General features: G+C 40.7%; 1 protein-coding gene across 3 annotated transcripts in view; it reads right to left on the bottom strand.

Moving 5' to 3' along the window:
* Nucleotides 1-18,336: 18,336 nt before the first annotated feature.
* Nucleotides 18,337-26,406, bottom strand: part of TBC1D19 (TBC1 domain family member 19) — a 223,031-nt gene continuing 214,961 nt past the window's right edge. For all 3 annotated transcript variants that reach the window (XM_075568240.1, XM_075568231.1, XM_075568223.1), the window contains 5 exons: nt 25,230-25,339; nt 23,265-23,356; nt 21,803-21,918; nt 19,894-19,964; nt 18,337-18,932 (listed from right to left, as the gene is read on the bottom strand). In XM_075568240.1, coding sequence (XP_075424355.1) covers nt 18,858-18,932; nt 19,894-19,964; nt 21,803-21,918; nt 23,265-23,356; nt 25,230-25,339 — 464 coding nt within the window. In that variant the 3' untranslated portion in view covers nt 18,337-18,857. The remainder of the gene's footprint in view (nt 18,933-19,893; nt 19,965-21,802; nt 21,919-23,264; nt 23,357-25,229; nt 25,340-26,406) is intronic.

Consider the following 26,406-nt stretch of genomic DNA (forward strand, 5'->3'; position numbering starts at 1 on the left):
TTTTTTCGCTTTTCGCCAACTTCTCTGGGTTTACTGAAACGTTGTAGGCATTTTTGGCGCAAAATGGGCGAAAATTGACTTTTCGCCGCTTACTGCATGACCCCCCTTGATTCTTTTTTTTTCAGCCATTCTGTTGTAGATTTGCTGGTGTGCTTGGGATCATTGTCCTGTTGCATGACCCAATTTCGGCCAAGCTTTAGCTGTCGGACAGATGGCCTCACATTTGACTCTAGAATACTTTGGTATGCAGAGGAGTTCATGGTCGACTCAATGACTGCAAGGTTCCCAGGTCCTGTGGCTGCAAAAACAAGCCCAAATCATCACATCTCCACCACCGTGCTTGACAGTTGGTATGAGGTTTTTGTGCTGATATACTGTGTTTGGTTTTCGCCAAACGCGGCACTGTGCATTATGGCCAAACATCTCCACTTTGGTCTCATCTCTCCAAAGGACATTGTTCAAGAAGTCTTGTGGTTTGTTGAGATGCAACTTTGCAAATCTAAGCCGTGCTGCCATGTTCTTTCTAGAGAGAAGAGGCTTTCTCCTGGCAACCCTTCCAAACAAACCATACTTGTTCAGTCTTTTTCTAATTGTACTGTCATGAACGTTAACATTTAACATGCTAACTGAGGCCTGTAGAGTCTGAGATGTAACTCTTGGGTATTTTGCAATTTCTCTGAGCATTGCACGGTCTGACCTTGGGGTGAATTTGCTGGGATGTCCACTCCTGAGAAGATTGGCAACTACTTGAATGTTTTCCACTTTTGAATAATCTTTCTCACTGTAGAATGATGGACTTTAAATTGTTTGGAAATGGCCTTATAACCCTTCCCAGATTGATGGGCAGCAACAATTGCTTCTCTAAGATCATTGCTGATGTCTTTCCTCCTTGGCATTATGTTAACACACACCTGAATGCTCCAGACCAGCAAACTGCTAAAACTTCGGCTTTTATAGAGGTGGTCACACTTACTGATGATCAATTAATCAAGGGCATTTGATTAGCAGCACCTCTCTGCTACTTAGCATCTTAATTAATATGGAAGTAGTAAGGGTGTAGTTAGTTTTTCACACAAAGCTTCTCCATTTTGGCTTTATTTTTGTTAAATAAATCATGACACTGTGTAATGTGTCATTTGTTGTTGTTCATCTGAGGTTGTATTTACCTAATTTTAAGACCTGCTAAGGAACAGATGATTGATATTATGTCCTGATATGTAAAACCATGGAATTCAAAGAGGGTGTACTTTCTTTTTCATGACTGTACATACCTACACGCCCCTTACGTTCTGCCCATGACATCCGCCTTTCCTCCAAACTTATTATCTCCTTTCACGCCCACCTGCAAGATTTCTCCAGTGCTGCCCCCTACACACCATCAGACTCTCTCTCAGCTTTCAGATGTTTAAAAACTCCCTGAAAACTCACCTTTTCAAGGAAGCCTACTCTCCTTACCTCTAGACATCCTATTCCTCTGCCCCTTCAACCCAATTGGGACCAGCTGTGTGGCTGGACCAATAATAAAATGTTAATATCAAACAAGAATGCCGAAAAACGTGAACGTAGTATGCACAGTGAATAAAGGAAATATTTAAATACCCTAAGCTGAGAAATGCGATCGGAAGAATTCAAGGAGAGAGCCAGAGGGTCTCAGTATAAACACCCCTAGGATAAGGGCAGATAGCCACACAATATTGTGTGCATCCACAGAGAGCTCAACGGTCGTGGGCAATGGTATATAGGGCTGTATACAATGTAATTACCCTACTTTCTTTATAGTTGTCAGATATATTGTCTAGGATATTGTAGTGGTATGTCCATATAAATACATAGAGGGAGATGTATAGACAAACACACTTGCTGATAAATGTGCTGGTATGCTAATGGACACAAACGCCATTCAAAACATATGGATAAGAACTGGGGTAATTAGCGCCATAATCCCACAATATCACAAAATTGCCCGTGCAAGAAAAAGCCCTTATACAACCGTGACTCTTGGTGGATACAGACTTCCGATCGCCGCCTCGCTCGTGAGCGTCACCGAAGGGATGTCACTACGCCCCACTCGCTGCATATTTTAATCTTTTACATTGATCAAGCAATCTGCACTATTGCTGCTGTTTTTTCTATTTTATGTGGGAATCCCCTTTCCCCCCTCCCTTCCAATTAGGTCTGATGGATGACAGACGATGGTGCCCAGAGTATAATATGAGTTGGTTACTCCTAATCACCACTCCTCTGTACTTACTCACTGTAAATGTGAGTGGGATACCTCATTGACATATAAGTTTCTACATTTGTTTTTACTGTGTTACACTATATTGTGTTCTCTTTAACTTTTCACATAAACCTGGAAGTATTTGGCCTCTGGATCCTGTTTGCTATATTGAATAAACCCCTATGTCTAGAGACATACTGTAGGTCACTATTCAATATACTGTAGAGCAGTCTATACTTTGCTAGGCAAGATTTCAAAGGAATTACTGAATGGAGCCAAAATCATCCTTAGAGTATTAGAAGCCATACAGTGAATTTAAATGCTGTAGACCTAGCTTTGAATAAAATGTATTATAAAAACAATGCAACAGTAAATAAGCATAGAAAGACCAAAATGGTGGCATTTAAGGAAAATTAGGGCCACTTACTCTGCCAATTGTCCATATGTAACTAATAATAATAAAGTGCACTAAAAAATTGTAACATGCTGTACTGGTGTTGCAAAATATGTGCTCAACACTAATAAAAAAAAAATTATGGGGTAATTAGCGCCATAATCCCACAATATCACAAAATTGCCCGTGCAAGAAAAAGCCCTTATACAACCGTGACTCTTGGTGGATACAGACTTCCGATCGCCGCCTCGCTCGTGAGCGTCACCGAAGGGATGTCACTACGCCCCACTCGCTGCATATTTTAATCTTTTACATTGATAAAGCAATCTGCACTATTGCTGCTGTTTTTTCTATTTTATGTGGGAATCCCCTTTCCCCCCTCCCTTCCAATTAGGTCTGATGGATGACAGACGATGGTGCCCAGAGTATAATATGAGTTGGTTACTCCTAATCACCACTCCTCTGTACTTACTCACTGTAAATGTGAGTGGGATACCTCATTGACATATAAGTTTCTACATTTGTTTTTACTGTGTTACACTATATTGTGTTCTCTTTAACTTTTCACATAAACCTGGAAGTATTTGGCCTCTGGATCCTGTTTGCTATATTGAATAAACCCCTATGTCTAGAGACATACTGTAGGTCACTATTCAATATACTGTAGAGCAGTCTATACTTTGCTAGGCAAGATTTCAAAGGAATTACTGAATGGAGCCAAAATCATCCTTAGAGTATTAGAAGCCATAAAGTGAATTTAAATGCTGTAGACCTAGCTTTGAATAAAATGTATTATAAAAACAATGCAACAGTAAATAAGCATAGAAAGACCAAAATGGTGGCATTTAAGGAAAATTAGGGCCACTTACTCTGCCAATTGTCCATATGTAACTAATAATAATAAAGTGCACTAAAAAATTGTAACATGCTGTACTGGTGTTGCAAAATATGTGCTCAACACTAATAAAAAAAAAATATTAAAAGTTTTAATGTGCAAAACACAACATTTAAAGGGGCTCGTAGCACCAGCTTATTGAAAAGTCATCAAAAGGGACCAAATACTATTCAGTCTAGATTGGGAACAACAGGAAACCGTAAGTGTGGCAGGTGCAAAGCGTGCAATCATATGAGGACAGACAAAGAAGTCATATCTATAGTTACTCAAAAGAAATACCTCATTAAGAACTTTATCAATTGTCTTTCCACGCATGTTATATATCTGCTACAATGCGGATGTGGTCTACAATACATTGTTAAGACCATGAGGGTACTTAAACTTCGCATACTTGAGCACCTAGGAAATATAAAAAATATTCCGAAATTAATAGAAAAACGCCAACCACTTACACCCTTGTTCAGTCACTTTAAAGATATTCATAAGTGTGATCCAAGCACTTTAACCTTTGGAGGGATTGAACCCATCCCCTATTCAGTAAAACAAGGGAATAGGGAGCTGTTACTGTTAAAACGTGAACAATTTTGGATTTACACATTTGGAGAAGTTTTTCGTTGGAATCCGCGCTCTTGGTGTCCTCAAAGAGATCATTCTATACTCTTGTTGCCATCCATGAGGAGAGCTCCTTAATCTCCCATAAGAGTGTGAGCTCCCAGAAGGGGGCTCACACGACAAAACACAGAAAGAAATGGAGAGGGCGCACGGAGTATAGGTAATATAAATTTATATTATTAAAATGTTCCAGAAGTAGTGGACAACAACATGAACCAAAATCAATACAATAGTAAAAGCATACACTTACAATCTAACTTATCTAATCTAGCTAGCTGTGGTAGAACCGAGAGATCCGGAGGTTGGATCCAAGGGTAGATGAAAAAACAAGTCTGGACCGATGCTCCGTTGGTCGCAATCTCCACGTGAATAACTAAAGACAGTGTGATATTGAAATCAACATGTGTCACATATTTATGTACTAATTTATTCTGTGATATGTGAAACATAAAAAAAAATGTGTATAATTATAATATTTAAGTGCTTTAATCTATGAATGCTAAAAACAAGCATTAGATTTGTGCTGAAGTGAAAAAACTTATTAGGTGTGTAACGGTGTTTCCCCCACCCAAACGCAGATAGGGGCCATTACAGGGTGCATGGTACATATACCTGCTGGCAACAGGAGGGCTGAGCCGTCCGCCGATGGTTATGGGGACACAGGAACAGGCTTCTGGGGGTTCATACCCCACATATATCTTTAGTGGTGCAGTGCCTCGATCTGCCGTAGGCTCCAGGAACTGAAGGTGATCTCCCACGGTAGAACTTATTATTTCTCCCCCCAGTAAGGGCACACACCATGCAGGAGATATATTGCAACAGGAACAGGTTTATTACTATACTCTGCAGTAACAGTAACAAGGCAGGATCTGCCCAATACAGTCTCTCAGGATTCACCGGATGATGGTCCCTGGACCGCCACTACAGGCCAAAGGCCACCTCCCTAGCAGAGGCAGAGGGAAGAGCATATGGGAAGGTCCCAATCTCTGGCTCCCAGTCGTGTGACCTGCCTTCCTCAGAGGGGAAGGAACTGCTAACTTTAGGGCGGTCCTGCCCTTAAGTAGAGCCAGGAGGCGGGCACCCCGTTGTCTCAGCTACAACAGGATGTACCCGAGTGTAGTCAGACAGGATGCAGGTCAGGCAAATAAGGTATCCTCAGACAGCAAACTGGATACAATGTCAGAAGCACATTGATCTGGCAAACAGGAAGTGGTCAGTTTATATTGGAAGCTATAGGGTGTGTACACAAGGCTGATCCGCAAAAGGTGTGTGGAGCAGTTAGCAGCAGTAGAGCTTAAAGGTATACTGAGAGTAGAGCTATCCCGCAGCTAATACAGTTCACTGCCAGAACTGCTGCCCTGAATAGCAGAGGTTGTGGGTTCTGACCCCACTGGGCATGACAAACCCTGCTTGATTGTTTTTTCTTTTTGGAACCTGGGACTCCTTCAGAGCTGATTCTTGCAATATTCATATTTGGGGACCCCCTGGTTTCTAAGATACTTACCAGTGTAGTTACCTGTTTTAAATCTGCCTCCCTGCGAAACAAATTGGCTGCCAAATTTTGCCAGTCCCGTGGGCCAATAGAAACCCCCTTTAAGAAACAGGAAGTTATATTAGTAACTTCAACTGGTAAACAAGGGGACAAATCCAGAAGCATGGACTACCTGCAGCGATATCTCAGCAGCACTATCTCCGGAGTCCTGGATTTATCCTTTTTTCAGCCATGACTCAAGAGACAGTAAGTCTCCCGGCATCTGCAGGTGGGATTGTTGGTTTAAGTTCTTCATATTACTCATCATGTAGAGCGCGTGTTACAAATTGAATTCATTATCTCTTGCGAATACAATTAGGTAGATTGCAATTTAGTTAACTCTGGCCATGAATAAGGTATTTCTATATTTCTTTTTATAAAGATTAATATAAAAAGTTCCATTATCATTGATCAAATAATAAAAAATACATTCAATGATGTAAGAGGAAAATAAGGTTTACTGGCTTCTACATATTGATGAAATTAACTAATTACTAATGTACCCTTCCAGATAATAACATAACCTGCAGAAATATACACAGATTGTTGTGAATTCTGGCTTTCATTCCCTTAACCCAAAAGAGCAGTAACAGATTTTGAGCACTTTCAATGCAGTATTACTATTCACTGAGAAAAATGTGTAAGTGAAGCTGAAAGACATTTTGTTTTATTGCTTATATTAAGATCACAATGAATAAATAACAAAAAAAATCTTCCCGCATGCTATCGGATTGTAGCTGTAATTTAAATAAAAATTTGTCTCTCGAGAGTCTGTGTTTTCATTTTCATTTATCAGAATTGAATTAAACAAGATAGCAGTGCTCAATACCTTTTTCCCTTAAGAAATGTGGCTTAGTAATGTTGCATGAACTTTGGCTGAAGTCCGAATTCTTTTACAGAGTATGACATTGGTAGGTAGGGAGGTGGTATGTGTGCACAGACATCATAGCATAGTGTCCAGTCTTTGAAATGTTAGATTGCAATGACCTCTAAAATGACATGAGTGGATATATTGAGATACAAATCTACAGAGGAAATGCTTGCAAAGAGAATGTAAATCTCTTGGCATTGATAATGAATTGCATAGAGAGCACAGCTAAGTTTGTGTGTGTTTCTTTGCTGATAAAGATGCCGGAAAAAATACAAGATAAACTATTTCTCCTTACACATTTCTGTCTGTATTTGTATTTGTCCCAAATAAATATAATAACTATAAATACAATGAAACAACATTTGTTGATTAACCAATAAAATATATTAGGGCTCAACAGGTAGAAAAATATCATAGGCTTATGGACAATGTGGTAGAGATGAACTAAATGAGTGGAACTAAATGAGTGGACAATCTGGGCAACTAAGCATCAACAGCCATACACTATAGATGTAGTATTGGTCTCGCGATTCTGGGACTCTCCTGTATTCCTAAATATCTGTCAAATTTAAACTCAGATATACTTGAGACCTCTTGCAAAAGGTGAGCCTTCGTCTAATAATAAAAAATAAAAATAAATTTAAAAAAAGGACTAGGTTGATGGTTGTAGACATTCTAATGTATTATGCTAGATTGCATATAAAACTAAAATATTTATTCTTCTTAGAAATAGTATCCATTATTCAATGAGAAAAATATACCCTAGTCCATTTGTTATGTTATTTTTAGTAGATATGGAAGGACACGGCATTCCTGGTACCCAGTTTTCTTTAAAGCATACAGTACAGGCTTCTTTATTTATAGCATCAAAAAGTAATAACAACATGTTCGATAACATTAAAAACAAGTTACTACAGTCAAACCATATAGTAATGCATAGTAAAAGGACTAGCACCTCGGGCCAGTATGGGCCTACTCTCAGGTCTAGAACTAGGAGAAGGGACATGTTGGCCCGAGATTCTAGTCCTTTTGCTATACATTACCATCTGATTTGATTGTAGTAACATCCTCTTGTTAATACTATGGAACATATTATTACTTTTTTGATACTATAAATAAAGAACAAAGTATGCTTTAAAGAAACTGCGTACCAGTAGTGCTGTGACCTTCCATACCTACATCATCAATTGGTATATCTTTGACGCATACATAACCTCAATTACTTGACAGACTGGGTATCATCTGCAACTCAGATCCAGAAAACACTTATGTAGAAGCTTTTGTATCTCTCTTAGGGGCAAGATCCACAAGGCTGTTATTGACTAGACAAGATGTTAATTAAAGTTAACGTCTCGTTAGGCGCTACCGTGGATCTTCCATGCTCACTAACACAACGTAAAGGCCTGTCTTACTGCAAAGATGATCTGGAGTTAACTTTAACAGTCATTAGTGTTAGGGATATGCAAATGGGGGGTGGAACACCTCAACACATAACAGCAGGTGATTAGTTAATGTGGGCCTTAACATTGGGTTATTTTAGACCTGGGCCTTCACTAAGAGACTTCCAGCGGGAGTTCACCCCACGCAGAGACAGACGCCTTCGTTGGACGGATCGGACCAATCAGTGGATCAGACGGATACTTGTGTCATTTGGCAGTATCCGGGTACTGGAGTGCCCAGGAAGGTATAACATCTAAGCGCACCAACGGTTCTCAGGGGTAGCACTGCTCCCTACACTTTGGGTGGGGACTGATATTGTGGGATGGACACTGGGACACTGGTGCCACCGCACCTCAAGTACTGTGGGGATACTCAACGTGGTTAATATTGTGTTGTGTAGTTGTACTGTGTTGATTATATGTTCAGTAAATATTCCTTTATAGTACCAAGCATGTATATTTACTGCTGTATTGTCTTGGGAGGGGCTATCCCACTGTTTGAGGATCTTTATCAGGTGGAGGCGCTGTGTGTAAGTGAACAAGGTCGCCCCAGGCTCCCTTCAGTGGAGGATCAGGCCTCCTGTAAGCCACTCAGATAAAGCACCACAGGTAGTTTCCCTAGACACGGTGGAAAGGTGGCTACACTTCTAAGAAAAAACATATAGGAATTAACTAAATCATTTATCATAGTGGATGTGTATTGGGGCTTCTTTGTTTACTACTGCATATTTGAAGTCACTTTACCAGTAGCCCTCCAATTTGCACAAATAAATATATAGATACTGTGGCAGGATGGCTGTGGTTAGTGAGGAGGCGACACAGTTCTTTAAGTGAAATAATATTCTGGTGGTTTTATTTGTCCACAATAATAACAAAATAATGGGTACACTGTCTCTTTAAGACAAAGCAAAGCATTAAACATAAGCGTATACCCTTTAGGGAAACTACACAAAGGTAAGCCTGTCTACCCGGCTGGTTAGCTAAACTAACCAGACCAACAAGATTTGTAAATATAACGTGGCTCATTACCATGGAGCTTTATTCCATTAGGGACAGCGTAAGTGTAAGCAGACTGTGTCTGTCTGTCAGCTCTCCTATGTCCTCTCTCAGGGTCTGAGAGACTGCTGCTCGAGAGGCATTTCCTCTTCACCTTTTTAAGGGCTGTTATATAGTGTGCGCCCGTGTGCCTGTGCGTAGGCACGTGCACATGCCGCACACGTTTTGTGAGTATACGGTGCGCATCTGTATGTGTGTGTATGTATGTGTATGTATATGTGTGTGTGTGTGTATGTATGTATGTGTGTGTGTGTGTTTTCAAATAAATCCTTTAATAATTTTTTAATAACATTCTACATACATACACACATACATACATACACACATACACATATATACATACAGAGGCAAAAAGAGAAGGGGCAATCATGCCAAGTGGTGAGTGATGAACTTACTATTATTAATCTTTCTGATGTGGTCCTTACCGAAGAACAATTATTTGTTCTTAGGAAAGGACTATCTTTTTCTCCCACATATCACATTAATAAGTTCGATTGGATTAAAGATCTGAATCTTTTTTGCCGAAAACTGCTTCTTACAAAACATTTTGATAAAGTTTCTGGCAATGGGACAAGCAGTCATGATAGTGAAGAGGTTCTCAACACACAAGAGCGTGAACTAATACAGGATTTGGTTTCCCCATCATTGCCCAACATTGGGACAGGCAATGAGTTAAGTTTGGTGTCTAACTTTAAGCCAAAATCTACTTTCTGTCCTCCTATCCAAACAAATTCGTGCATTGAAATTTTTGCGAATCTTGTAACAGAGGACATACTTAACTTACCCAAAAAGACAGGGTCCAACAATTTATCTGGTACACAATGGAGAGCCCTCAAAGATCTATGTGGCATGTCAAATGTGGAAATCAAACCAGCAGATAAAGGTGGCAATGTGGTGATCTGGCCTAAATCACAATATGAAAAGGAGGTCTTCAGGCAGTTGAAGGATATCAAGTGCTATTCTGTACTTGACTGTGACCCAACAGATAAATTCAAGTTGGAGTTGGACTGTATTCTGGAGAGTGCCTGCTCGCAGGGTACAATCACAGTATCTATCTGTCAAGGTCTGAAGACCAAATTTCCAGTATCACCCACTTTTTACATGCTACCTAAAGTTCACGAACACCCCCAAAATCCACCTGGTAGGCCCATTGTAGCAGGGATTGGAGGTATGAGTGAGCCAATTAGTCGCTTTATCGACACCTTCCTGTATCCTATAGTTGAGACTTTGCCTACATTCCTGCGTGACACTATGGATGTCCTATCCAGATTGGACGAGATTGTTGTAGATGATGGTGTGATTTTAGCGACTTGTGATGTTGAGGCATTGTATACCTCTATTCATCACAAAGATGGATTGGAAGCATCACATAACTTCCTTAGCATTACATCTTTGACAAAACCGCTGATAGAATTTTTGATGCAGCTTATGTCATTCACCCTGACGCACAACTATTTCCTATTTAAGAACAAGTTTTATTTGCAGCTAAGGGGGACAGCAATGGGGGCAGCATGTGCCCCCTCATATGCACACCTCTTTTTAGGTTGGTGGGAACGAGAGGTGGTTTTCTCAGAGGCAAACAGTACTATGACTGATCGGGTCCTGTTGTGGTTGAGATACATCGATGATGTCTTGATCGTCTGGCAGGGCAGTGCGGAGGATTTTGAACAATTTGTCGCTGTACTCAACCACAACAGTCTCAACATTAAGCTAACATCCAAATTTAGTCCCACCTCAATTGATTTTTTAGATCTTTGTATTAAGATTGAGAGTAATGGGCATCTTAGTACTGATATTTACAGAAAGGAGACTGCCACCAACGCTATCCTGCACGCCTCAAGCTCCCATCCTCACCACCAAATTGCGGGAGTCCCGACTGGTGAATTTATTCGGCTAAAGCGTAACTGCTCTGATCCCCTTATCTATGAATCAAGAGCAGTAGAAATGAAACATAGATTCAGTAATCGAGGATATAGCCAATCAATTATTAAGAAAGGATACGAACGTAGCAAAGGTATGAGCCGGGTATCTCTTTTGAAACCCAAAATAAAACAAGCAGATTCCAATAAAATAAGATTTATAGGCACGTACAATCAACAATGGAATCAGGTTCATGAAATCCTTCAAAAACATTGGCCCATTCTAATGATTGATTCAGATTTTAAACATAAACTAGGCCCCAAAGTGGAACTTACGAGTAGAAGAGCACCAAACTTAAGGGATAAATTAGTCCACAGCCACTACACTATACCCAATACTACAACATTTCTGTCAACTTTTGACAAGAAGTTTTTTTTTAAATGTGGTGGCTGTCCTGCCTGCAAATTTGCTAAACCAACATCAACCTTTAAGGACAGTAAGGGCACTAATGAGTTTAGGATACAGCAATTTCTGAACTGTCGATCAAAAGGAGTGATCTACTGCCTAATGTGCCCCTGCAACAAATTATATGTAGGGATGACAACTAGGGAAGTACGCTTTAGGATAATGGAACACAGTAGGAATATTAAAACAGCCAAAAGGGACTTAGAATCATTCAAGAAAATCACAATGGTAGCCAAACATTTTTTGCAGGAACATAAAGCGGACAATTCGCTTCTCTCTGCATTTGCGATAGAGCGTGTCTCCCTGGGGATACGCGGGGGAGATTTTGAGAGAACACTCCTTCAACACGAATGCAGGTGGATTGTCACGTTAGGTTCAATGCTCCCAAATGGTCTTAACGACTATTTGGGTTTTGCTATGTTCCTATAACGTTGCCTGTCTATTCCATCATCTACTATTGTTTTTGTTTCACTGCATGTTAAACCTTTATCTTGTTTCCCAATTATAGGTGATACTGCAGAGTCCTCATGGAAACAATTAAGTAATAGTATATATCTGATTTTTCTATATATATAATTTTTTATGAGGGTCACAGGTTTAAAGGAATTAGGTTTTGATTGTTTTTTATGATTAATTTATTAACAGTTTTTACAGTTTTCCCCATACACCGCCCTCATTTTATCTATGTGTGCAGATATTTTCGTTTTATTACTTTTTTATTTTCTTTTTGGTTTCCATACTGCAATAATTTTGATCTGTTCTAATCAGGATATGGGTTGTTTTGGAAGATTTGCTTTAATCTTTGTCCTCTCTCTCTTTTTATCAACTTAGATCAGCCTCTATCATATACATGCAGGTTACTTCTGTACCTGCTTGGGATATCACACTACTGTCTTGACATGGCATTATTTTCCCTATATGTATGGGTATTTACCTATAAAAGACCTGGATACAAACCAATTTAGAAGGATATCGTTACTGAAGAAGTTCCCGTTACAGATGCATCTAACTATGCTTTAATGAGTGGTTATTGCGTTGGGAAAATATGCTCTTATGACGAAATGAAGGATGCTGCTTCACTTATGGAAAGAGGATTTATTATTCTGCACTGAATCCCTGTATGAGGCGTCTGGGCATTCAAACACTCATTGCCCATACGCGAGGACATGTCTCTACGATTTTGTCCGACAGAGATCACAATTCTTTTGAGGGCAATGTATTTACCTTCTTAAAGATGGCCGCCGCAATAAGCAAGATACACTGCGCATGTGCGGGAAGTCAGGGACTATTCACGTGTGATCCTCAATGTGTCCGATATAGAACATGACGTCATTAAGGGCAAAGGAATATACCACAACAAAAATGGCGGGCGCAACAGTCAAATTGCAGTGCGCATGTGCGGGACTCTATGCACAATCCTCGCGGGAATTTGTGAGGTCACTTTGTTTCAGGAAGTGAATCCTGAGATCATGAACTATCCTCCTGATATCTAACATTTATACACAGCTGCCACTGATCGCCAGCATAAATCACCTAAATCTGCTTCTACCCCATGTAAGCAGGTTATCTCTGTTCCTGCTGGGATGTTATACCAAATATCTGTATATGGCTCCATCTCCCCCATATTCTAAGGGGATCTACCAATTTGTTAAATTAATTTCAACCTAACCACAAGGATGTCTTTGGATAAGGATGTTTCTACTACAGATACATGTATTCATACCTTACTAAGCAGCCATTGTGCTGTGACAATCTGCTGCCAGGAGGATATGAAAGGCTACTGTGTATTGTATGACACACTGAGGGCATTAAGGATACCTTATCAAAGATGGCCACCGTATCATGCTTGCTACAGTACACATGTGCGGGATTTCATGTGTAATCCTCGCGGGATTTTGTGATGTCATCATACTTTCGTGATGTGTGTATAAAGATCATAATACTGTACACTGGACTCATGTAGGAGGTGTCTGTGGGCTCCAATGTGTGCTACCCATGTGTAAGGCGTAAATATATCGTCTGCCTAAGAAGAATATGATGCTATTAAGGGCAATGAGAATACCTTTTAAAAAATGGCCGCCGCAATGGGCATGTAACAAGTGAGCATGTGCGGGATTTCATGGACAATTCTCGCGGGATTCTGTGACGTCACTGTGCTTCCTGGATGAGAATTTCAAGATCACGGTCTGCACTATTGATATATAACAGTTCCACCCAGCTGTTATAGTGCTCTATAGCCAATCATCATTATACTCTAAGTGAGAGACTATATGCATCTGTGTTTTAGGGGCGTTTTTGGCTCGAAATTTGAAATCATTAGCTGCCTATTTAAGTGTTTCTGCTCTATGGCCCTAGTACCACTCGTGAAGAAGGCTTAGTTGCCGAAACGCGTTAGTGGGCTAATTTAAATTTTTGCTGCTGCTGACCCTGCCTGCCTATGCTTTATTTTGGACTATCATAATGTCCTACACGTATGGACTTTATAGTGGACTGTGCTGTGCTGACCTATGATTGCAGTACAATTGTACCAAGGAGCTGAGTATCATTTTTCATCCCATTTTCCTTTTTCCCATTTGCTTTCATTTATGTATTTGGGTCACTAAATGAACTCATTTATAGGTCTCCCTTGCTATAGTATTATCTGTGTGGCAATAGGTCTATATTTTGTAATTTACATTCATACTGCCATTAGTACAGCACTTATGTTGTTTTTTGTGTATTTTTGCATGTTTATTTTTGTTGACCTATGATATCTTTAAGCCTATTATACATATGGTGACCGGCCGGTCTGTTTTGCTTCATTGCGGGAATTTCGGTTCCCTCAGTGAGCTAGTATTTTGAGGATATCATCTTCCATATTTTTGGGTCTATTATATTGTGTCTTAGTATATTTCTTTGTTTTTTGTCCACTTATTTTTCTTATTTTTTAGTCAGGCAGGCTCTTCAGTTAGTTGTTTGTATGTCTGTTATTTTTTTTGATTCAATTAAAGTACCTTTTCTATTTTTGCAAATATTTGTCTGAGTGCTCCTTTAGAGGTTTTCTTTTTTTGTGTTTCCACATATATACATACATACATACATACACACATACACACACATATATACACACATACACACACATATATACACACATATACTTACATTTTCAGCGGCGCTAGCGGCGCAAATTCTTTCTTTTTTTTTCATCTTCCCCCCTGTCGGACAGTTTCACTCTCCTTGCCGTGCGCGGCGCCATTATAGAAAGGCTGACTAACGTCCACCAACTACAAATGCACGGCGCAGCAAGTGCAGGCACTATAGAATGGGCCTAACGCAGGTAAGCTTCCTTAATTAAGATCACATCAGGACTGCCTAGCCAGTGGAGTTAACCCCTCACATACTGGGAAGCAGGTATAGTGCAACCTCCTACTCACATAAACAGAATCTATGACTATCACAATATATATTACTGTTTGTCTGGGTTTTGGGCTCGCTAAGATTGTGTACAGTATGTCTATCCTTGATTGACATTGATAGTACCCTCTCTCATTCGATGTTAAAAATACAAAGACACGCGTGTGTGTCATTTTTTAGTTACTGTAATTATTCAAGAAAATAGCGGTGCCCCAAAATCGTTTGCTACTTTTTGGACCCGCCACCCGTTTCTCTTGTAAAAACATTAAAGAAAATAAAGGTTTTGTTTTTTAAAAGTAGGTAAAGGAAGGAATCCTGGGTTTGAATGATCAAATAAAGGGTGACAACAGACATTGTCCCTTAGTATCTGGTGAGTACAGTATTATGGTTCTGCCAGACAAAATACATTTGGATAAAAATATTAAATACTGCATTACAAAGTATAAAAAAAAGCCTCATCATTTCTGAATACTAATGAGTCTTTAGGTGACATGACTAAATATACATGTAGGACCAACACGAAATAAATTATGTTTAAAATGAAAATTATAGTGTGCTACTAAAGTGATGGTTTAAATTAGGTGCAAAAATTATAAGAGAAAAGTGGATACACAATAAGAGGATAACTAATTATCCAATATAAACAGAGTGAAAATCAATAAACAAATATAAATAACTATATTTTACAGCCTATAATAAAATAAAGTCCCATAAAATAAAAATAATCAAATGGTGACAAATCTTATCTGTAGTGAAAGAAAGAGTTCCAAAATTAAAGAAGTACCAGGGATCTCAGGTGTGTGCTGCTCTCTGTGGGAGGTTACCATATGCACTAAATAAATAATAACTTTTAATAATAATAACTTTATTTATATATATAGTCCTTTTGTCTCAAAGGGACTCAAAGCACTTCACAGTTAGAAAAAGGAAACAAACAACAACAACAAAAAACAGTTAACCAAACCAAAGTTAGACCAAACCAAAGTTAGATCAAACATAAGGAAAGATCCAATACAGGATGGGACGGTACTGTTGCTATTAAATGCCGGACAGGTTGTGGTTAATTAATTAAATGCCTGGGTAAACAGGTACTGTAGGTCTTGAGCCTTTACTTATAGATTTTCAGAGTGGGGGCCTCTCGAACTTTATGGGGCAGACTGTTCCAAAGAGTGGGAGCAGCGAGGCTAAAAGCTCGGGCCCCAAAGGAAGTTAAGGAGATTTTGGGAAAATTTAGAAGTCCTTCATCTGCAGATCAAAGTGAGCGAATGGGAGTGTAGGGAACTAGAAGCTCTTTCAGATCGCTGGGACCCTGGGCATTTAGTGCTTTGAATGTCAACAAGCTATTCTTGAAATAAATTCGCTTTTTTTTTACAGGCAGCCAGTGCAGAGAAGGGAGAACAGGTGTCATGTGTAAGACCGGGTCTGGTTAGTTAACAACCTGGCCACAGCATTCTGCACCAGCTGCAGGTGGCGCAGCTCTTTTTCCGGAAGACCCAGGTAGAGTGTATTACAGTAGCCCAGGTGTTAGGATACAAAGGCATGGACAAAAGCAGTGTAGTGTAGACATCCTCTCGGGGGATAAAGTGCTTAATCCTGGCTATGTTCTTTAGGTGGAAGAATGAAGATTTGATCACGGCTGAGACCTGATGTTTGAATCAAGTCACAGTCAAGGATAAAATCACACACAGATAAGAGTTTAGCAGCTGAGATCCCCCAAGTTTATGGCCAGTCTGTTGACCTAGCTGCAGTCTTGTTGTCTTCCGACAGTGAGCATTCACCATGAGCACTTCTGTCTTATCAGGATTCAACCTCAACCAACTGGAACTCATCTACTCTAAATAAAAGTTCAACTTATAAAAAAAGTGTGTGTGCAAAGCATGCACATCTTAATATATAAAATCGAAAGGTTAGTGCTATCTGCGGTGAATCTGATTGGTCCTCAGCCTCTGGCCAATCAGATTGGTGGGTCTGACGTCACCCAACTGCCACTCTCTTCCCCCTCGGCCACACACACACACACACACACACACACACACACACACACACACACACACACACACACACACACACACACACACACACACACACACACACTCTCTCTCTCTTCTCCCCACCCATCACACTCACCTCCCTACCCGGCGCTCACTCACCTCCCTCTCTGGCACTCACTCACCTCCCTCCCTGGCGCTCAGTCACCTCCCTCCCCGGCACTCACCTCCCTCCCCGGCGCTCACTCACCTCCCTCCCCGGCGCTCACTCACCTCCCTCCCTGGCGCTCATTCACCTCCCCCCCGGCGGTCACTCCCTCCCCGGCGCCCACTTCCCTCCCTCCCCAGCGGGGGGGACAGGCAGCGGGCAGGCAGCTGCGGCGCCGAGTGCCTAAGATGGCTGCGCCCGGAAGGACCCCCTTCCTCCCTCACGTCGCCGAGTGCCTAAGATGGCGGCGCACGGAAGGACCCCCTCCCTCCTGCGGCACCACTGCGAGGTGGGAGGTGGGAGGGGGGAAACGAAAAGGTGATATATCTGTGTGTGTGTGACACTGTGTGTGTGTGTGTGTGTGTGTGTGTGTCACTGTGTGTGTGTGTGTCACTGTGTGTGTGTGTGTCACTGTGTGTGTGTGTGTCAGACACTGTAGGGTGGGGACCGGAGCTGTGCATGGGGGAAGGGGGGAGGAGAGGAGAGAGAGGGGGGAGCGGAGAAACATACAGGGGGAGTGGAGAGGAGGGACCCGGACATTTTAAGCAACCCCCCCCCTCCTGTCCACTGCCCCACTCCTCCTGTCCAATGTCCCCCCCCCTCCTGTCCACTGTCCCCCCACCCCCTCCTGTCCACTGTCCCCTCCTGTCCACTGTCCCCCCCCTCCTGTCCACTGTCCCCCCACCCCTCCTGTCCACTGTCCCCCCCCACTCCTGTCCACCCCCCTCCTGTCCACCCCCTCTCCTGTCCACTGTCCCCCCCCCCCTCCTGTCCACTGTTTAAACTCGTGACATTTCCCTTTAATCTAGGACTGGCTGTGATCTGGGTTTGCTGGCTCTTACTACAGTGAAATGCCTGCTCCAGTGTCAGATCCGCTCCGGAACCACAGAGCAATTCCATGCCAGCTTATGCAATCAGGAAAATATACATTTACTTTTATAGTTGTCGTAGTGACATTATGTTTAATGTTTTATTTAAATTAAATAAATACACTGCCAGTTAAATTAGTAGAGCCACAAACTGGGCATTTCAATAGACTTGCTTGTGAGTAGGTATGATATTTCAATCACGAGCACATGACTGGCACTGGGGAGAGGCTCTTGGAAATCTTCCTCACGTTTTTCGTTGTTGTTTATTTGTAACATTTCAGGCATTTAATTAGGGTGTTGCCAAATATCTGTTAACAATAAAGAAGCAGCTTTGTAGTAATGGTCCAGCCTTTAATGAGGGAGATGCCAATTCCGGCAGCTCAGTGCCAGTTTCTTTTGACCCAGATTGTCTTAAGCTATTTTTGCCAGGTATTAATTGAACCAGCAAAATGTAATGGGCAACTCGTATATCATACGGATACCCTATCTTTACCAGATAAAATATTATCACAAATGCAGTCGCTAAAATACTAATTTGAAGAGATAAAATAATACTTTTTATTAGCAATTTTACCACCAGAAAAATAATTTCTGAACTTTTTATCACTTAAGAAGAAATCTATGTAATTTGAAAGCTTAAATCATTGTGTATTTCTAAATGTTGTAAAGACCCAAGAAAAATGTACAGCCTGTGAAAAGCCTACATGGAATAAAATAATTTCCAAGTTTAAGTATTTAGTTTATTATGCTGTATGCAGTGTGTCACATTTACAGAATGTTAGTGCACTTTTCTGACATGCGCAAACATCTTATATATTTTTATCAAGAATATTTGTTCCTAAACTGACATCTAATAGCAAGAAGAACTTAGATGGCTATGAAATAAAACTTGCTTGTAACTCTGAAATGTGCTTACGTAAAACTGAAAGCAGAACACGATCTTTATGGACTTATTTAAATAGCGTTTCATTTTGGTTAAATGTAGAAGATGCATAAGCTCATGCCTGATTTCTAATGAAAGTCATGATATGCGGCATCAGTCACCATGAAAGACATCAGGTGACAACCGCAAACAGGAAAATCTGAAGAAGAGGCATAACCTTTAGTGTTGAAAGATCTGCAAGTACAGCCTAGAAACAAGAACAAAGCACACATTAAAATAGATACGTAAATACATACATTTATATCCATACCTGTTTACAAATAAACAATATTTTTTTTGTCTACCCAAAGAACATGAACTTGTCAAAAAACTATAATTGTTCTAATATAATCTACTGGCCACTTCCTGGTTGTCATATTACTTTTAATGCAAACTATTCTAGCACAGACTGCTAAGGAACTGCACTTTATCTTGGCCTTTAGACTTGCTTCAGATACAGATGGTATCATGGGTATTTAGCAGGTCTAACATTTCAGCTTGATTCTAAAAATAATTGCACATTATAAATCCTTTGCCTGCATCGCGAGCAATTTTCATTTACGAGTTATAATGCTTTAGCATAGTACATGTGACTCCTCATCAACACACACACACCTTACGAAAAACTTTTTTGTCATCTTTACAGTAACTGTATGAAAAAAGAATAAGGGGAACTAAACTTGGAATCTTTGTGTGTTATGCAGATGCCATGCACTGTCGAGGAGTAATATGCATGCAAACATACTGTAATTTTACTAATTGCCAATTTATTGAACTAAGAAAAATATGGAAGACCGCAAATGTAACCACCACTTTAGATATTGTGCAATCTTAAGTTAATTATGAGAAGATAGCCCAAAAACTAATTTCCATACAATTAACACTTCGCTTTTTAAACTATATTTCTAAATATAAATCAAATAAGCACACATTAAAAAAAGAGTACTCTTCTATATTTACAGGAAAACACTAGAGCACTGTGCATCATACACAGTGCCAAAGAGCTGTACTATTCATTTTGTTACAGCTTGATTTGCATTTCTACTCAAAGTAAGAATTTAAGTAGAGAGTTTTGCATTACTTGAGATGAGCATCGAAAGCTTAGGTTACTTTAGTTGGCAATTAATCAGTAACTATTTCAATCTCATCTAACTGTAACATATACTTACTTCAGCTGCAGCCAGTGATGTCACCTCCATCAGGTTCACTGCTCGGAAAGCAAACACAGCAGCTGCCAGTACTGAAAAAAGAATGCAGACTATTTAAACTGCTGACCTACTTATTATCAATAGGCATACTTTACCCACCGTTTATCAATTAGTTTCAGTGCTCCATATAATTAGGAGGAGTGAAATAGTTACAGGTGCACGCTTAAAATGCCCCATGCAGTACTGGCAAGTGTAAGTTCGAGTCCATGCTCCCTGCTTGCTCGCTGAGGCTCAGGGAAAGCGGGTGCTTTCCCTGGCCTTGCGGTTGCTTACTGCACGCGCTCTCAGCAGGCCGTCATGGGGCGGGCCGGGGGCGGTCCGGGGGTGGGCGCGTCACTGGCCAGGGGCGGGCCAGTGACGTCACGGAGCTGGTTCGCCCTCATTGGGCGAACCGCTCACGTGACCGGCCTGTCTCGCCGGCAAGCGGGGGAATTTTAAATTCCCTTAAGACCTGCGCTTCCGCAAGCGCGTGGAAGCGCAGGTGAGCCCCTACTAAAGCCGCTCTAATTGCGGCTGTAGGGGCTCAGTGCTGAGCGGGAGAGCGCGTCAGCACGCTTCCGCAAGCAAGCAGCAAACATGGCCGAGGCCTTAGTGTATACAGCATGTTATTATCACCACGCATTATCAATATAACCATTTCATAACCCTAATGGAGGGAGAACAGTTAAAAGCTTCTGCAATAATAGGGTGAAAAACTTGGATTACATCCTTTTCCTGCCCTCTGTCTCTGATTAAGCAATTCAGCAAATATATATTGTGTCATTTCATTATGTAGAACATGTTATAGCCAGAGGTATAGACACAACCACTGTTTACCATAATTCCTTTTGGAAAGTTTAATATCTATTAGCTCATTGTCTAATGCAGGGGCGCGCACATTTTTTGCAGCGCCCCCCTGCCTTACCTCCTCCTTGGTGCGCCCCCCCTCCTTACCTTGACGCCGCGGGGTCGTGTGACGTCACGTGACCCGCGGCGTAATTTTACGTCACGTTACTGTGGCAACCGTGACGTCACATGACCCCACCATGGTAACGTGTCCTAGAGCCGGCTGAACCTCGGTAAGTAAAGGTTGCAGAGGCCTCGTGCGGTCCCCCCAGCATTTAATTTAAATGCCGGGGGGAGAGTGCGGGACCTCTGCAACTGCCCGCACCACCCCAAAAATTTTGCGACCCCCACCGCTGGTCTAATGTATTATTCAGCTGCGTAAATAAATAACTTGTAAATACTTATTAAATTAGGGGTCTACTTACCAAAATCTGCTGGCTGCAACACTGGTGCAAAGCTCGTGCAAAACAATTGCACCAGATTCATCAAAGGAAAAACAAAGTGCTTTCAATCCGGCCTGAGGCTGCGGCCAGGCAGGGAGCGGGCGCGATGGTGCTCATGTGCTGCGCCCTGCTCGGCATGTCGGGGGGCGCGGCAAAGACGTCACGGAGCTAGTTCGCCCTCATTGGGGGAACCGCTCACGTGACGGGCGAGCGAGTGGCAGATTAAAATTTGCTTGCTTGGCAAGCAGATAAGCGCCGCGCATACTCAGGCGCTTGCTCACACTGGCCACACACATTGCCGCAATGTGTTTCATCGCGGCCAGCGTGAGCGTGCCCGCCAGCTCAGCGCCACCCTGGACAAGGCGTTTAGCACCAAGTGACCTCGCCGCTGGCCACTTCGGTAAGTCACTAACCATAGCTCTTACCCTAAATCCCCTCATCTTAATCCCCAATACTAACGTTACCCCCTACCCTAATTAATGGGCTCTTTATTGAGCTCTGAGCTTGCAGAATGCCTGGAAAGTCACGGCCAGAAATCCTGCATCCCACGGGGGTTTTTGGAGGAAGGAGAATGGAGAATAACATATATTGCTAATTATTACCAGCGAGAATTTCCAAAGAGTTGTACCCAAGGATTCTGTCCCACAGAAGGAGGAGCTGATCTGTAGCCAAGTAACCAGAAAAGGCTCGTACCATCCACTTGAATGATATGCGAAGACTGAAACAAATAGCAGAAATTGGTGACAACAATTAGAATAGTAGATGAAGAAATCAGATTTGATGTTGGCTGTGATACGTTTTATCAGACTAACAGAGTTCTTCAAAGATTAAATTAGTGTACAGAGCTTTTTCGAAGCTTCAAGTGCACTGTGGCAGCACACATTTAAATATCTAAAGCTTTTGTGTTTCAGATAATGTATGTGATTATTTATATACATCTCTTTTTTACATGGGTTCTAAGGAAATGGCAAAGAAAAAGGCAGGAAGAGATATGGGTCATGAAACCACAACTTTGCATTTACAAACGTTTACTCATTTAAGGCAGACACATACTGTAACACCACTTTAACAAAGTTTTTTTTTAAATAATCATTTGCATATAAGCCAATACTACGTTTGATTAAATGTGTGGCCAAAAACGATCCCTTTAATTATATACTCATGAGTATATATGGAGACAGGAAATGTTAATCCTGGGGTGCAGTATCCCCTCATAGGCCATCCTTAGTATATATAGATAGTTTATATTGTAGAGCTTCCCTCTATGGGGAATCCAAAACCCCTGTGTAGGGTAGTGTTAGACCCCCAGATTACCAGTGAGTAGCAACACTCTGATAACCTGTAAGAGCAAGTGTCCATGGTTATAGCCCCTCCATTACCGTCATTTCGTTCTCCAATGCAACTACAACACACATCATTGCGAAATGCTCAAAGAACTAGATTGGTCATCACTCGAGTCTAGGCGCAAAGTTCACCTTTCCTGTCTTGCCTTCAAATACTTTCTGGGCAAGCTACCCACCTATCTGAACAAGCTCCTCACCCTTACCACATGCAGCACTTATCATCTGAGATCTGACTCCAAAAGACTGTTCATGGTCACAAGGCTCAACAAAGTATCCGGCCGCTCCTCCTTCTCTTACCGTGCACCCTAAAACGGGAACAACCTACCGGAGACTCTCACATCCACCACCAGTTTAAGTTCTTTCAAAACTAAGGCTGTCTCACATTTTAATCTGGTCTGTAACTGTTACATAAGCCTATAATATACACCTTCTCTAACTGTGCATGCAATGTATTGTATATAATGAATAGCCTGTTCATTTATGTAACTGTATTTGTAACCATGTATTATTTGTCATATTAACTATGTCCAGGACATACTTGAAAACGAGAGGTAACTCTCAATGTATTACTTCCTGGTAAAACATTTTATAAATAAATAAATAATCTCTTGTACATACTACATTTGACACATTTTTCTGAAGATGATGCACCAAGAAAACAAAAAGTACATGCAAAATATTTGTGATTAACAAGAAACAAATAATAGGCAAAAATACATACGGCTGAGCACTGATCTCTCTGAGATGATAGAAGAGTTGTGGAAGGTGAGTTTGAAGAAGAGTTTCAAACAGTAGGCATAGTGACATGATTCCCTACAAAACAGATATTCATATGGTTCTGCTGATATTATACAAAACAAAGAAACACTGAATACAAAAATCACTGACCTGACATTCTAACTTGTACTTTAATTATTGACCTATTTGTATTTTACCATTTTTAATCTAATCAAAACAAGTTCGCAAATGATTATATAAATGGGGAATAAAAGTAGTAGGTTATGGGAAATGACTTACAAAAACACAGTATGTTCAGAGCAGCGCCAAAAAACTGCTTGTTCTTGAACTTTTTCATCTAGAGGGGCCAGCAATGCATGAATATTTTATAATGCATTGTTATGGAAGCAAAAGAGTTAAAGCTTTGCGTTAGTTGATGGTAACCCCTCCCCCCCCATACTCTATTCATTTGTATATCCAAACACATAGTGGGAAACGGAATCTAACTTAGGGAATCGGTCTGAATCTAACTCTGGGTCGGTAATTTTTTGCTATATGTTTCCTTCAGCTATAAACATACTAATATCACATTTGAGTCTGTACAGTAGCTGCTCACAAAAAGCAGACTCAAAGTAAGAGTTATTTGTACTTTCATAAACAAGATATGCAAGACATTTAAGTTTTAAGTTTGTCAGAGAGTCTTCCTCAAGAAGCAAAAGGAATTCAGTTAAAAGGACATGGCAAAAAAATAATAATTTTCAATTAGAAGTTACTTTAGCGTGGTGGAAAAGCTCATCACAGTTTGGTCAAATTAGTTAACTAAATCTCCAACTGAAATGACATATTAGAAAGAGTGTATAATGTGCAGGCTTTTATGCTGCATAATAAAAAATTATTTAGTAGTTAATAATTAGCAAATGTTTAGTTTGAGTGAATTTGAATGTGCATTGATCGTGTGTGTTTTTTTCTCTCTCTTTAATGCTGTTAGCTTTTTTGGGCACTGCAGTAGAAATCTATAAAGCTTTGCAAGTGCTGTGTGTACAGGGCGAGCGTATCATAACACATGAAACTGGATAAACAGAAATTGTGTTCCAGGTTAGAAATCAAAAGTGGCACCTCATGTACAATGTGGAGAAGATGAAGACATTTCCCACACTGCAAACTGCCTTTGTACTATGTTATACTAGGAACTGTCAAAGCTTCACACCTAAGGCACCATCATTACACCACAGTAGTTGGAATTACATGAGCACAAATCCAAGGTGGTTGGGTATACTATTAGCCATAAACTTTACAGCGTCTGCACAAAAGCCATTTTTTGTTGGATAGAGAGTTCAGTTTTGCAAAAGGCATCAAAAGGTAACATATTGGAGACATGCTGTAAAGTATGGAGTATGTCTATTGGGCTGTACTGTATTTTGCACAAGAGAAAAGGTACCAATGTTTTATTTTTTTATTTGGCATAATTTCTCACATTTGATAACACAAAGCATGCAATTTTCAGACTACATCTAGTTGTGCACTAAACGTTTTGAACAACAAAATATTCTGGGAACTACGGTACGGTTTGGGATTTTTCCCACTAAAATCATAAATTGGGTAACCAAATTGTGAACTGCCTGAATTATATTTACCCTATTTTCGGTTCATTAAATTTATATTGAATATAATTTAACTATATTGAATTTTGGTGGATTTCATTATGTTAAGTTTCTTTATGTTCAAGATAATTAACTGTCCTACAAATAAATTCGTTTTTACACCTATTCATAATTTATAAAAAAAATGGGGAAAAAACAGATCATTTTATTCCAGACACTTAACAGTACATCCTCTGCTCTATAATATGTCAAAAATTATAAATGCTATATATACACACAACAATTTCCCTTTTTGCTGGAGGAGATGTAATGCGACAATTCTTGAATACTTTTTAAAACACTTCTGGATTTGTGTCATATGGACTTACCGAGAGATGAGAAGAGATGGAGTGAAGTCTGAAGAAAAAACGCACATACATCTCACGGAACACCTGATACAATTTCGAAGGCTCGTGGTACAGAAAACAAAGGGGTGCAACTGAAAGGTAAAACATAGCATTTAACATATTTGAAAAAAAAAAAAAACAGTTCGTTTCAGGAAATATTACTTTTCCCACATATCATATGTTCGTTGTAAGGACAAAAAGGTATATGGTCACATGGGAAAAAACACGTACAATGCACATTTCAATATTTTATTAACTACACAAAGTATTATCACTGTTTTAATGAAGTTTACTAAAACTACTGGCGACAGGAGATTCTGCACGCGGCAGACCTTAAAAGCATTGCACGATGATTAGGGGAGTGTCATAACCTGACTTTTCACAATCCGTAGCTTAATTCTGGTCGTATGGCCATCACATTTCACACGCATATACTGTTTGTGCTTTTATCAACAAAGGGCCATATTAACTAAGCAGCAATAAGCTATAAGGGACTCCGCCCTATGACTTTGCACCAGTTTGTAAATATGGGCCCTTATGCCTCTGATGATTTTAATGAATTAGCTGTGTACTTTCCCCAAAATCTTTAGCAACTTACAAAATATATATTTAAAGCTTGATTTAATTCAGACAAACAGTGGCGATGCAATAATAATTTAGAAAATAATACCAGAAGACAGGCTGTCACAAAACATAACATGGTGGGACTACTAGCAGGATAGTGGTCTCCTTTATGAAAAGGCTATTTATTTTACAGTAAGGCAAAGAGGCTTATTTTATCGGTTGTACGCAAATTTCAGAATGTTCAAAAGTTTTAAAGGTCTATTTAGCTAGCTCAGGGGTTGGCCGCATGCGGCTCTTCCTGCACCTACGCGGGCGGTGCGCGGCGCAACTTCCGATGCGTGATGATGTCACAGAGCGGCCCAGCGTGGGACAATGAGGAGGCAGGCCAGCAGCTGGGGAGATGCTGGGCGGCAAATAGAGGCCTAACCAGTGCCAGCCAGGCCCCTCCACAGCACACAGTGAGTATGAGAGAGGCAGCAGCTGGCGAGCGGCAACCCCCCACCAGCCACTGGCACCAAACACAGCCACTGGCAGCACCAGCCCCCCAGCCACTGACAGCACATCCCCCTCCTCACAGCCACCGGCAGCACAAGCA

The sequence above is a fragment of the Ascaphus truei genome, chromosome 1 (genome assembly GCF_040206685.1).
Source record: "Ascaphus truei isolate aAscTru1 chromosome 1, aAscTru1.hap1, whole genome shotgun sequence".
NCBI lineage: Eukaryota > Metazoa > Chordata > Amphibia > Anura > Ascaphidae > Ascaphus > Ascaphus truei.